The sequence below is a fragment of the Hyperolius riggenbachi genome, chromosome 1, assembly GCF_040937935.1.
Source record: "Hyperolius riggenbachi isolate aHypRig1 chromosome 1, aHypRig1.pri, whole genome shotgun sequence".
NCBI lineage: Eukaryota > Metazoa > Chordata > Amphibia > Anura > Hyperoliidae > Hyperolius > Hyperolius riggenbachi.
The window spans coordinates 473,819,884-473,833,710 of NC_090646.1; the positions used below are offsets into that span (position 1 = coordinate 473,819,884).

Sequence of the window (13,827 nt, forward strand, 5' to 3'; positions counted from 1 at the left end):
TTATTGTAATTTTTTTTTATTTATTTTAATATTACAAAAAAAAATATTGGTAACAATTGGGGAGTGTGGGAGTTAATGAGTTAAAATGAATAGTGAAAATAATGTATTTGTATGTGAAAATTTTTTTTGGGTGTAGTATTACTTTTTGGCCACAAGATGGCCACATTTTTTTCAGGCGTCCTGCAAGCGTCGGAAGGACGCTTGCAGGAAGGGAGGCTGGGAAACTGAGTTTTTTCACAATGATCGCGCTGCTTCTCGTGGAAGCATGCCGATCATTGCGGGGGCAGAGATCAACGAACGGGAATGGATTTTACCGTTCATTGATCTCCGGGCGAGCGGGTGGCGGCATGCACGATCGGGAGCGCGGACAGCAGCGGCGGTAGCGGCGGGGAGTGCGTATATCTACGCTCCGGGCGGGGAACTGAAGTCCAAAGGAGCGTAGATATACTGTACCCGGGCGGCGAAGTGGTTAAATTATTTTTTTTTTTTTTTTTTTTTTTTTTTACAGATCTTTAAACAAAAGTTGGTAATAATTTATTAAAAAAAAAAAAAAAAGTTGGTAATTTATCTCTCTGACTTTCAAAGAGGCCAAATTGTTGGTGCTCGTATGGCAGGTGCTACTGTAACATAAACTGCCTGAATGCTTGGCATTTCAAGAGGTACTGTCTCAAAAGCAATGACTGCCTTTGAAAGAGAAGGAAAAACGTCTTCAGCAAAGCAATTATGGCCGAAAGTTGAAGTTGTAGTAGAAAACCTTTGCTCTCAAAGACAAATGTTTCAAAGAGTTTAGAGTGGTGTAGAAACCACCAGAATTGGGCCCTCGAGCAGTGGAAAAATGTGATTTTCTCTGACGAATCAGTTTACCTTATTTCCGACCTCAGGCCGAGTGTACGTTTGGAGACAGCCGAAAGAAGCATTTCATCCAGACTGCCTTCTCCCAACCGTAAAACATGGCGGGGGTTCTGTGATGATCTGGGGTGCCATTTCTTAGAAATCCGCCGGGCCAATGTTTTCCTTTCATGGAAGAGTTAACAGCCGAGACTATTTAGGAATTTGGGGTGACCAAGCTCATCCTATGGTTCAAGAACTGTTTCCGGAAGGGAATGCCATCTTTCAAGATGATATTGCCCCAATCCATACAGCTAGAATTGTTAAAGAATGGCACGGGGAACATCTCATCTGGAAGTTGAGTATCTCATCTGGCCACCACAATCCCCAGACCTTAACATTATTAAGCATTTATGGTCGTTATTAGAGATTCAACTAAGAAGTCTATTTCCACCGCCACCGTCTCTAAAAGAGCTGGAGGGTGTTATAACTGAAGAATGGGCTAAAATTCCTTTGGAAACTATTTAAAATTTTTATAAATCAATACCTCAGAGAATTGAGGCTGTAATTGCTGCTAAAGGTGGACCTACACCATATTAAAATATATTTTGTTGATTTTTAAGGTGTTTCCATTATTTTGTCCAACCCCTGTAAGTTTCAGGATAGAGTTTTCTGCTTGGTGGTAGACTGGGATCCTGTGGTCACAATAAACAATCGCTGCCCACCTGGGAGTAGTGTGTCCCTTGTCATATGGAGATGTAGAGAGATGCTATGGCATGATCAGAAGTCCCACTTTGGAGGGACTGCCCAACCAGTTTCACTGTAATACATGATATGCAGCCATACTGCTAGAATAAAAGCTATTTAAACAGGAATAAAATCAAGTTTAAAAAAAAGGTAAAATAATTTGGGCAACATTACAGACTTCATTATGCATGGAGTCCCTCTTTAATCAATACAAACAATTTCAGTACTTCTGGTTTTTTTCACCGCATTTTCTTACAATTAAAATATGCTTAACGTGCATTTCTCCCTTTTTAGCTGATGCTGATTTAGTGGTCTACACAGCCGGGTCGGATGGCAGAGTTTTAAAATGGAGCCCTTTGCAAGTAAGATGGTTCACTTTAATTTTTCATCAACTAAGAAGAAATGTACTGTAGCAATTCATGTGTTACATTGAGCACAGTTACTTTGATTTAGGCTGTTCTATAGTGCTGAAGACTATTTAAAGTGAGATAAAACTCTGACATAACATTCAATAAAAATGTGTTTTCCTACCCATTACCCATGCAGTTACCATATTTGCTCTTGTGCACAAGTAATATTGTCGGTTTACAAATTACAAGGTCCCAAAGTAGTTTATCTGCTCTGAAAGCTGCCATTGCATTTAATTATATGGCTGCTGTATTTATATATTAAAATCTATCTAGAGATCACTTCTCCACTGTACACACACTAGAAGCAGAGAGAATTCAGTTTCAGCACTTTTCTAATGTTTACATTACTATGTCAGATACATTTAGTAAACACAAGATAAATGTTATTACCTTTTCTGATGCGGCCAGAAGCTTTCCACCGTAGAACAAAGTGCTGTGTTAAACTGTTTGGATGCTGTTCTGCTACAATTTTTTTCTTTGTGGTAGTAGGGTAAAAGCTGTAAATAATCTTTAAGCGGAAAGAAGATGTGCTGAGTTTCATACCACTTTAAGAACATAGAAGTTAAAAAGAAGTTTTTAACTTGTGCTTAGGTCATGTCAGAGCATACTGGGAGCTCCTGATAAGTTAGCTAAGAGACAGTGGTCCAGCTGCTGTCATATGCTCTCACCTGCAGGGTCTCCTGTAAGACTTTCCACTGCAGGTTCATGCATACAACTATAATCACACAGCTGCTAATTTACAGACCTGTAAGTCCTCCTTGCTATGATATGGTATAAACTAGCTGAGGGTTGCAAACTCTTACCACCCAATACTGGCACATTACACAGGTTTCTATTGTGTTCTTTAGTGTCCTTCCACATCCCACAAACATACTGGTACGTTATTGGCCTTCTGTGCTAGGTATGTTACATCGTGAGCCCTCTTTTAAAACAGAAGTAATGTTACCGTCATTATTCAATGTATTTTGTAAAGTTTTGCATGATATCAGCTTTGCATTAATATAGGGAATTCATAAATCCAGGTTAGGTTTTGACGGTTGCTTACACACTCCAGTGATCTCCAGCTCAAAAGAAGTGAAGTCCAATATATCAGTGTTGAAATCTATAGGATTACCTTTTCCCATGTGTTTTACAGATGGAGCAGATACAAACCTTGTGTGGTCATGGAGGTGCAGTGACATCATCTGCAACAGATCCTAGACACAAGATCTCAGTCACAGCGGCTCATGATGGCTCTGTACGACTATGGGGAATGCCAAGCAGAGATGGTAGGAAAATGTTCTATGCACTATACAGGGGGTTCTCAATTAGTTGTACTGTGTTCCAAGAAGTGGTGTGTAAGGGCTGGGGCCTATTAGAAATCTCAAAACGCAGTTGCTATGTGATTATTATTTTTTTTGTAGCGATTTTTAGCAGTGTTTTCCAGAGTAATTTCTGTGTTTTTTTTTTTTTGTTTTTTTTAAACTTATTTGAATCTAATGCTAGCAATTTGTGGTTTACAGCTATCCCAGCGCTTTTTAAAAATGTAATCTGCAATAGCTGAAGAGCACTTATATGAGATTCTTTCTTCCTCCACAGAACGTCTGACAGGACCTCGTCACAAGGGTGCAGTGTCTACTATAGCCTGGTCCCCAGATGGAGAGCTGGTGGTCTCAGGTGGAGAACTTGGAGAGCTAATTGTGTGGAAGGAACAGAAAGCCATCTTGAGCCTACAGGTAAATAACACTTAAAGTGGCCACTAATGATCAAAACTTTTTTCCCCATCTCACCATTATTATGTAATACAATGGACTGCATGAAGTATCCATTCAGTATTTTCACTCAGTTTACCCTTCTACTATATAGATTTGGTAAGATTGGACAAAAAAAGATTGGATCATTAGTGGCCACCATTAGGCTTCCAAATTGAGAAAGAACTATTGAGTCACTTTAATCTGAGCTGGGTCACATGTGTCTCAGCCACTGGTCACTCAAAGACTGTGATTTTAAAAGACAACTGTAACAAGAGAGATATGGAGGCTGTCATATTTATTTTCTTTTTAACCATACCAGTTGCCTGGCTATCCTGCTGATCCTCTGCCTCTAATACTTTTAGCCACAGACCCTGAAAGAGAACCTGAGGTGTGTTTAAAGAATGTTATCTGCATACAGAGGCTGGATCTGCCTATACAGCCCAGCCTCTGTTGCTATCCCAAACCCCACTAAGGTCCCCCTGCACTCTGCAATCCCTCATAAATCCCAGCCGTGCTGTGAGGCTGTGTTTACATCTGTAGTGTCAGTCTCAGCTGCTCCCCCGCCTCCTGCATAGCTCCGGTCCATGCCCCCGTCCCTTCCCTCCAATCAGCAGGGAGGGAAGGGATGCAGGCGGGGACTGGAGTTCTGCAGGAGGCGGGGAGAGCAGCAGACTGACACTATAGAGATAAACACAGCCAGCTCTGACAAGCTGTTTGTCAGCAGCGTGGCTGTGATTTATGAGGGATTGCAGAGTGCAGGGGGACCTTAGGGGGGTTTGGGGTAGCAACAGAGGCTGGGCTGTATAGGCAGATCCAGCCTCTGTATGCAGATAATATTCTTCAAACCCACCTCGGGTTCTCTTGAAGCATGCAGCAGATCCGGCGGTTCTGACATTTTCAGGTCTGACAAGATTATCTGTATGCTTGTTTCTGGTGTGCTTCAGACACTACTGCAGCCTAATAGACCAACAGGGCTGCCAGGCAACCGCTTAAAAAGGAAATAAAAATGGCAGCCTCCATGGGGAAAACTGAATGTGTGTATTGGTGACAGGGAAGCCAGTTTGATTCTGGCCCCTAGGATCACCTTTCTGCTTAGTATTAAGTTAATGTTGTTTGTTGTTATGATTGGTTCCCCTTGGGTCCACTGGTTAGGGACCCCTCCCCCTGATTGAAATCCAAAATCATTCTATGACGAATCCTTCCACCCTACTCATAAAGCCATCTGTCTGCGGCTGGGACAGCAGTTGGCTTAATCTTGACAATTTCATACTGTTTATAATATCCTATATTATAATTGACCTGCTGATATGAAAATTATAACTTCTAATATTAAAGGCCTTCGTACCCCAAAGAAACTCTCAAAAGTCTTAAGACACCTGGGGAAAATGAAGCCGGACCTTGTTGTACTCCAGGAGACTCATCTAAGGGCCCATGAGTTATTTTTACTTTCCAAAATGTGGGTGGGACAAATATTAGGAGCACCCTCAAAGGAACGTAAGGCGGGTGTATTGCTTCTAATTAACAAGTCTTTCCAGGGAAAACTTCTTTCGCACGATTTGGATGCCACAGAAGGGAGATGGCTTAGAGCTGAAATCCAATACAACTCCCACATCATTACACTATGGGGTATTTATGGTCCCAACACTTAACTCTTCCTTTCTGACTAAATTAGCAAAAGATGTCATACACACTACTCCCATGTTCATAAGTCACATTCAAGAATAGATACAATATTGCTCTCAAGAAATATGATCCCCTATTTAAAGGACTCGACTATTAAACCTATGGTAGTATCAGACCACACACCAGTGTCTGTGGAAAAAGTTTAAGCCCTTCTAGACCCCCATGCTGGCGCTTTCCAACATATTTATACACAGATGAGCAACTAGCCAAAGATCTTGTAATGTGGTGGAGAGATTACCAAAGTAATAATAAGGAACACAGGGGTCAACCTGTCCTCTTTTGGGAAACAGCCAAAGCAGTTTTGAGAGGTCAGATATTAGCATACACTAGATCTTACAAAAAAAAAAGGGTTTAGAAAACTATATGTCCTCTTGCAAGAAACCTGGAGCTTCCTATCTGATATTTAAGGAAGATCCTTCAGCTACTAACAGGGATAAATGGATTCTTGACAAAATACATTGTGATTTATCATTAGAAAGTTATGACAAGATGTATAGAGCTTTTGGCTCTGCAAAATATTTTAAATGAGGCAACATGTCAGGTAAACTATTGGCAAACCTTACAAAAATCTGAAGTTCTACACCTTCTATTACATAGATCAAGAACTCTAAAGGCCAATTAGTTAACACCCCCGAGGAGGTAGCTGAGGTCTCTCTTCACTTTTATGAAACTTTATACTTTTTACAACCTCGCTCTACAGAAGACCAAACAACTTTTCTTAACAATGTAAAACTCCCCAAGGTCACTAAGGAACATTTAGAGACTCTGAACGCACCAATTACCCCTGGTGAAGTTCAATATGCAATTAAAAATGTATCTTTACACAAAGCACCAGGCCCTGATCGTATGTCAGGAGAATTTTGCAAGCTATTAAAACCTGAGATTACCATTACACTTTCAGAAATGTATAACACTATACTCACCAAAAAGACCTTACCCCAAACAGCTAATGCATTCATAAAACTGATCCCTAAAATGGGGAAAGATCCCCTTGATCCAGCGGCCTATCAGCCAATATCTTTGCTAAATGTTGATTTCAAACTGTTGTCCAAGATATTGTCCGATAGACTGGCTTACTTTTTACCAAAACTAATATATGACTCTCAGGTGGGTTTTATACAAAACAGGAGTGCAGTATTTAACATCAGACTGGCCTTGGTGACGCTTGAACATATTGGACTATGTGGCTCTACCTCAGGTTCGGAGGCCTTCTTGGCTCTCAACGCTGAGAAGGCCTTCAACAGCATTGAATGGTCTTGGATAACGAAGGTTTTGGACTGCTTCTGGTTTAATGGGAATTTTTGTTTATATATAGACCTTATGCATGTCAACCCTCAAGCTCGGATCTCTTTGATGGGTGCTATGAGCCACTCATTTGTCTTGAGAAGGGGAGTTTGCTAGGGTTGTCCTTTATCCCCACTTACTTTTAACCTAGCCTTGGAACCCCTGGTGCGCTTCTTTTCTCAGAAAAATATTTTCGTGGGTATACCAGTAGGCTCACAAAAGATGTTCTCCGCGCTTTTTGCTGATAATGTCTTATTATTTTTGGCCTATCCAGAAAGAGACAATACAATGCAATATCCCACATACAACTTTTTGGCAGATCATCTGGCTTTCATATAAACTACCATAAAAGTGAGTTTATGTTCCTCTCCCCTAGATCTATACCACCCTTGGCTGAATTCTTTTAAAATTTCGTACCGTAACTCTTTCATAACATACCTGGGATCTTATAACCTGGCTGCTATATTCTGACATATTAGAGATTGGCTGGGAAACACTAGCTATTACACCCCTACTAAAGACAAACACTTATATAGCGCTTTTCTCCTGGCGGACTCAAAGCGCCAGAGCTGCAGCCACTGGGACGCGCTCTATAGGCAGTAGCAGTGTTAGGGAGACTTGCCAAAGGTCTCCTGCTGAATAGGTACTGGCTTACTGAACAGGCAGAGCCGAGATTCGAACCCTGGTCGCCCATGTCAGAGGCAGAGCCCTTAACCATTACACCATCCAGCCCCCCCTATTATAGATAAAGAAATATTCTACCCTTACTCTCCCATTGGAGTCTTGTACACAGCACTAAGGCAACTCCCTGACCATGTAAAGAAAAATGTCCTAATTCATGATACGTTAATCACTTGGAGAGAAGTAAGAAGGAAATATGGTCTGCAGGGCTATATTTCGCCGACGATGCCTTTTCGAGGGCACCCAGGATTTAAACCGGGTGACATGCATAAGGTCTATGGTGATTGGGAAAAAAGAGGGATAACTCAATTGGGGGCTTTTCTGAGCCAGGATGGATCCTTTTTACCTTTTTGAGGCTGTGGCAAAGAAATTTGCCTTACCTAAGCTACATATTTTCTATTACCAACAAGTCCAGAGCTATGTACTGGGAATACTGGGGAAAGATGGATCAGTGGCTTCTAATTCTAATGTACATCCCACCTCAGATTAAGCCCGGCGGTTAGCCCTGCGAAACGGTCGTAAGGCGCCCACACCTGCCACCTCCCATCACCCAGGTACAGCACATGGACAATCTTGTGAGACGAGTTTTGTCATTATTATCCGATGGATGCCAGTTTTCCACTGCACACTTGTTGTTACAACTGTATCATGCTGCACAAGTTTTTGTTTTCACCCTGCTGCTAATAAACTATAGTGCCAGACTTTCTTTCTCTCCTGGACATTATACATTTATCTCTGCATGTACCAAGTACTTGTAAAATTGTGTGAAACTTGAGGGCAATGCTGAGCATACTGATTCTTGTATTGCAGTGTGGAGAACTCTGTATTTCTGCAATTGTTTTCACTACGCAACGGTCATTCTGCTGCATCTCCAACGATCTGACAGTTTCCCGTTGGCTTCTGTTTCCTGTTAAGGGAGGTGGCTTAAGGTCAGTTCTAAAGATTCTTGTTTAAAATGTAACCTGAACATTGTGGAAGCAGAATGCTCAACGTTTTTCATTTGACTACTGTCCAGGTACTGCAATTGGCCTAGCTTGCATGAAAACCTTAGAAGATATAATCTTCCCACTTTGCTACTCTGTATTTAAAGCAGGAGGATCAGCCATACTATGCCAGGAAAAAAAATCACATATATGCATATATGAGTAGATAAATACTTGGTCTACTTACAAAACAGATGTATTGTACTGTCCATGATTTAGTGAATTTTATATAGTAAATGAAGAGAATGCTGTTCCTGGCAGGGGCCATGTCTTTTTCCCATAGTCTGAAGCTAAATCTGCATGTCATTTCCTCCCTTAAGTTTTTTTTTTTTCTTTTCTCCTCCAATCTAGCTTGCTTGTAAATAGGTGTGAGCACAGGATCATGTTGCAGCCCCAGTCTGTCACACTGAAGTGTGCTCAGACCAATCAGTGAGAAGCAGGAATGTGGGAGGGGAGATGACAAGCTTTCTCCATGGTGATGGAGAATAGAGCCAGGCTGACAGATAAGATTTATTACAGCAGAAAGATTTCTGAATAGATTGGAATGCTGCCAGGAATCTCACCCTGTGTTGCAAGCACTCCAAACCTATTGCAGTGTTTAAATGGAATTTGAATTTGTGATGGATAATCCCTCTTAAAAGGGGGCAGGATTTTGGGGAGGGCGGAGTACAGCAGCTACAAGGGGAGAGCATGTCTATGTGCTTAGGTAATCTGCGTATATTTACTGTTGCTTCGCATTGAGCTGGGTATGATTACTCCATCTGACCTGTCCAGCACCTCCATGGATGAGCATTCCTCTCTGATCTTGTCACTGCAGTAAGACTACAGAATACGGTGGGGCAAAGGTGCATGCAAACCTTTTACCTGTTTTGTGAAGACGTCTGAACCGTGAAATAGAGAGATGGGAATTCTAGAAAGCCTTTTACTCCAAAGCTGTGTATTGTTGCCGTGCTTTCCTGCATGTTTACTAGACAGCTATAGCTGCTGTGGACTGAAGTTGAAAGACTATTTAATGGTACTCTGTTACAAAATGGCATATGTAGTTAATGATAAGTTGTATAGATTTTTCTACTAAAGTGTAAGTAATCTTAAGCCATGTAAAGCAATTGATTTCCGAGAGGTGGTAAAGAGTTCTTAAATAAAACTTAATTTGATTAGCTAAAATGCAACATTTTGCACAATTCCAAATTTTTCTATTGGAGCGTCTAAGGAAAGCAGTAATAAAGCCTGTAAAGAGGCTTCCAGTCGTTTGGCTGCCATGCTGGTGTTATGGATGCAGCAGCATTTTACTCCAAAATATAAAAGTTGAGCACTGACTACTGAGCTCTTAAATTGTATTGTTAGATTTAAATTAACGTCCGTGATCACTGCGAAAGAAGCATCACGATGACCATTTTTGGTCTAGAATGTAGTGCAGTTTCTGTTTGAGACTATTTTCAAACTTTACTCAGGTATGCTTTTCACTTCCTTTAGAGCAAAGAAGGCTTATGCTGTTGAGACAGAGTCCCTGGTACTGTCGGCATTTCTAACCTCCTCACAGCAGGTACAGCTCAACACACTCTCTGGAAAAATGTTCCTCCTGGAACCCAAGACTGGATCCCTCAAGGTATGTATCAAATGGATTACTATGCAAGAACATCACCAATAGAATGTTGTATGAGCTCACCAAGATCTTTCATCCTCTTCATCCAGGAACTGAATGCTGGTGATTCATTGTCTGCTTGTAATTTTAAACCTCCAGAGGAAAAAGTAAACCCTGGAAGTATAATTACTGCATCCCAGCCAGGCTTTGGTAAGTCTTAATTACTTGGTATTTCACATTACTTGATATTCATATTGATCTTTCATTCAACAGCCTTCTATGTGTCAATACTGTAGTGATGCTCTCTAATAAAGCTATACATGCAGTTATGGTTCTACCAGAAGATCAGGCTTATGAGAGGCATTGCCGCCTGGTATATACAATGGAAGACCAATGCCAGGAAAGCTGGGTACACACGAGATGTCTTTGGAAAATGAAAGATCAAAGATAATCTGCATATAATCTTTGTATAAAAGTTTATAAAAGACCTCAAAAGTTAACGTAACCATACACATAGCGATAATAGGCAGATCTAACCAAGAGACAAATCTCTCTCTAAACGAATCTGATTAGAGAGAGATCTGTTGGCTGCCCATACAGCGCTGGCCAATTCCTGATCAATTTCATGCTGAAGTCGATCCTGGAATCTTTCTTGCGACACCGCATCCACCGCCTCGCCGGCCCAATGCTCTACCCCAATGTGCCCAGTGGACTATACATTACCTGTCCATGTCGAACACTGCTATTCCAACGCAGGAGACTTGGGCGCAGCCGGCGCCACCTTAGGCCGTAATAGGAATTAAGGCTATAGCGGCGCACAGTGAGTAACTTCAGCGCCGTCAGAAGACTGAGCTGAAGTTACTTATTAAACACTGTTATTCGGCCTTCAGCAATTGCTGGAAGCCGAATTATTTCATTCCCCCCACTATCTATGTGGACCTAGAGGGGGAATAATATTTGACGTCGCCGGGAACGTGTGCAGAAGCAGGATAAGCCATACCGGCTGTATCCTGCACCCAAGTCTCCTGGTGGTGATTTCTCTCGTACGCGTCGGTGTCTGCTGCGGACTCCGTCTATACACGTGCCCCATGTTGTTGCTGGCGTACAGACGGGCACATGTGATGTTACTCCGACAACCAAGTGGGTCGCGTGTATGGATAAAGGACTGAACCCGGAGCCAGCGGTGGACACAAACAAGTAATATATAGTGCACTGGTCGGCACAATAGAGGAACAGCGTCAAGGGTTTTGTCACTCCTCCCGATATTGCTCAATCAAGCAAGTCGCCCCTGCATCTTGCAGCATGTCCGCCAGATTCATGCAAACAATTTCTGCCCAAAAATAGGTCGCATACTCTATCGTACATGCACTTGGCAGCACCGGTTTTAATCCAATTTGATTATAATCAAATTGGATGGTCAATCGGCCGCCAAGTTGCCTGATGTATGGCCACCTTTACAGTTGAAAGATATTTTCAGGATCTCCCAATCTTTCAGATTAAGCCGAGTGGATCAGATCTGCAGTTAATTGTTCATTAAACAATGAAGTATGAAATCTCCAGATATTAACTTTTGTGTCCACATACAGCTTAAAGAAAACCTGAACTGAAAATAAAAGTCAAAATAAACATACACAAGTCATACTTACCTCCTGTGTAGTCTACTCCTCAATCTATTTTTCCTCTCCTGCCTCCTGTTTGTCCACTGTGATCAAGGGAATTCTCCGTCCTCCATTTTGAAAATCGCTATTATCCTATAACAGCTTCCTGGTCAGCACACTGTTAAACTGTAACATCGCCCACTTGAGCCATAGGGAAACATGCACACATCAGTTCTCCTCTCAGCTGTAACTGACAGCAACTGATACATAACTGACAGCAACTGATATATTTCAGTTCTGACAAAATATTGTCAGAGCTGGAAGGTATTATTGTCAGAAGAAAATGGCGAGCTTCTGAGAGGAACTGATGGCAAGGTAACTATGTAATGGTCATTTGAAGTTACCTCATGTGTTTATTTTAAATAATTTTACTCAATACAGGTTCTCTTTAAGGAAATTGATAGACTACCAAAACATGAACTGATCTTTTGCACGTGTACAACATTTTTGGAACGATAAGTCTTTCAAACCTCCCTAACAAATCAATGCGACAAGTTTATTCTTCAGTTATGCAAAGATTTATATCTTCTGTGTGTACTAATAAGGACCTGAACCGATGTGACACACATATGTACATTCTCAGGCCTACGTATAACTAGGCTGTGCTACTCTTACTCTCTCCCCCCCCACACACACACACACACACACACTCACTATAACTGTTAAAACTCCATGGCTCTTTCAGTTTGGCTTCAGCCAGATTACAGTGTCACTTTCACTGATAACTAATTACAGGCCATAAAACACTTACATGGCAGAAATACAATTCTGAGTGGAGGGATTAGTTTTAAAAAGTTTAAAAAATAAAAATGTTAACATTCAGCTGAGACAAAAACCTCAATCTTGTTTAGCTTTTAAGAACAAAATACTTCCATTAAAATCTTATTTATGAGTAGGACTATAGATACAATTGTTTCTCATCTATTTGCTTTAACCCATGCAGGCAAACAATAAGCAATATGGATTGATAATTTAATATTTGAGAATTACTTTCTGTATCATTCACCATTAGAAAATGTACGGTAATATTATGCCTTAAGTCACATTTTGTTTACATTTTGATAAAAATGCAACTGATTGCTTTAAAATTTCCACTTCATTTATTTCAGTTCTGAATAGAGTGAGGAAAGGTTAGAACAAAGTTTTCCCCTTTCATTTGTGTAAGTTACCCAATGGGAAAATACACACAGGAGTCCATAAGGGCTAATGTAGTAGAATAGTACCTTACCTCATCCATAACTAATTTCTGACCACATTGTACCAAAACTATATTTACCCAAGTTTTTTTGTTTTGTAATTTGACTGCTCTGATCATACAGAGGCATGAGTGCCTGTTGCTACATTACATAAGACTGAGTGATCATAGCAAAACCGTGACATTACACTGCTTTCCAAAAGGCAGGAAAATCAAACTGCTGCTCTACAGACCTAAAAATAGAATGCCAGGTCCAAGTTCTAATCTACTTAAACATTTGTTTACATATTGGGTAAGTTGCACCCCCCCCATAAAAAACACACCACACTTATAGAATGGTGAAGTCACAGCCACCTGTGGAACCATACATATACCACATCTGCAGCATACAAATCCACTTAACTGCATCAACTGCCACACATCCTAGTTCCGCCAGTTAAACAAGTAGTAGTCTGCACAGAGGAGCAGAGATCCACCTTGCCACGTGATATCAGATTAGGTTTACAGGCACCTATGCACTAAATGTATTTCCACACAAGGATGGCACCTTGCAAAGACTGACTTAAATGGTTCATATAACGGCAATGAAACACTTTCCCAGCGACAATTATAAAATATAAGTTGCTTAATAGGCTCTAACACAATTTGATCAACTTGCGTTGCAGCTTCAGTCCGCTGCAGTGGGCAATACAGAGGCGCCTCTAAGCACCAGAAGAACAGGCAGTTGCCTGGAGCGGAGATTTATCTAGAGAGCAGTTTGGGAGGGAGGGTGGAGAGATTCCCTCCCCAGGCTGCCTTTGATTATAGGGCCAGTACAGTGCCTGGTGCATTCGGGTTTTTGTATAAGGCAATGTAAAGCACTAGGCTGGCTGAGGGAAATAAAAGTACAATTAGTAATTACAGGGGATGCAAACTAGTAAAATGTTCACAGCGCGATTCAGAACAGAGGCTTGCCTTCTGCAGGGTCCATAGAAGAAAACCTGTATGCTCTCTCACCATTGTAAAGACTGCATGTGGACAGCTAGATAAGGTATTACACAAGT

General features: G+C 41.2%; 1 protein-coding gene across 4 annotated transcripts in view; it reads left to right on the forward strand.

Moving 5' to 3' along the window:
• TEP1 (telomerase associated protein 1) overlaps nucleotides 1-13,827 on the forward strand; it is a 194,519-nt gene that overhangs the window by 169,304 nt on the left and 11,388 nt on the right. For all 4 annotated transcript variants that reach the window (XM_068241093.1, XM_068241103.1, XM_068241122.1 and 1 more), the window contains exons 46-51: nucleotides 1,870-1,937; nucleotides 3,121-3,253; nucleotides 3,564-3,700; nucleotides 8,177-8,295; nucleotides 9,823-9,955; nucleotides 10,042-10,141. In XM_068241093.1, coding sequence (XP_068097194.1) covers nucleotides 1,870-1,937; nucleotides 3,121-3,253; nucleotides 3,564-3,700; nucleotides 8,177-8,295; nucleotides 9,823-9,955; nucleotides 10,042-10,141 — 690 coding nt within the window. The remainder of the gene's footprint in view (nucleotides 1-1,869; nucleotides 1,938-3,120; nucleotides 3,254-3,563; nucleotides 3,701-8,176; nucleotides 8,296-9,822; nucleotides 9,956-10,041; nucleotides 10,142-13,827) is intronic.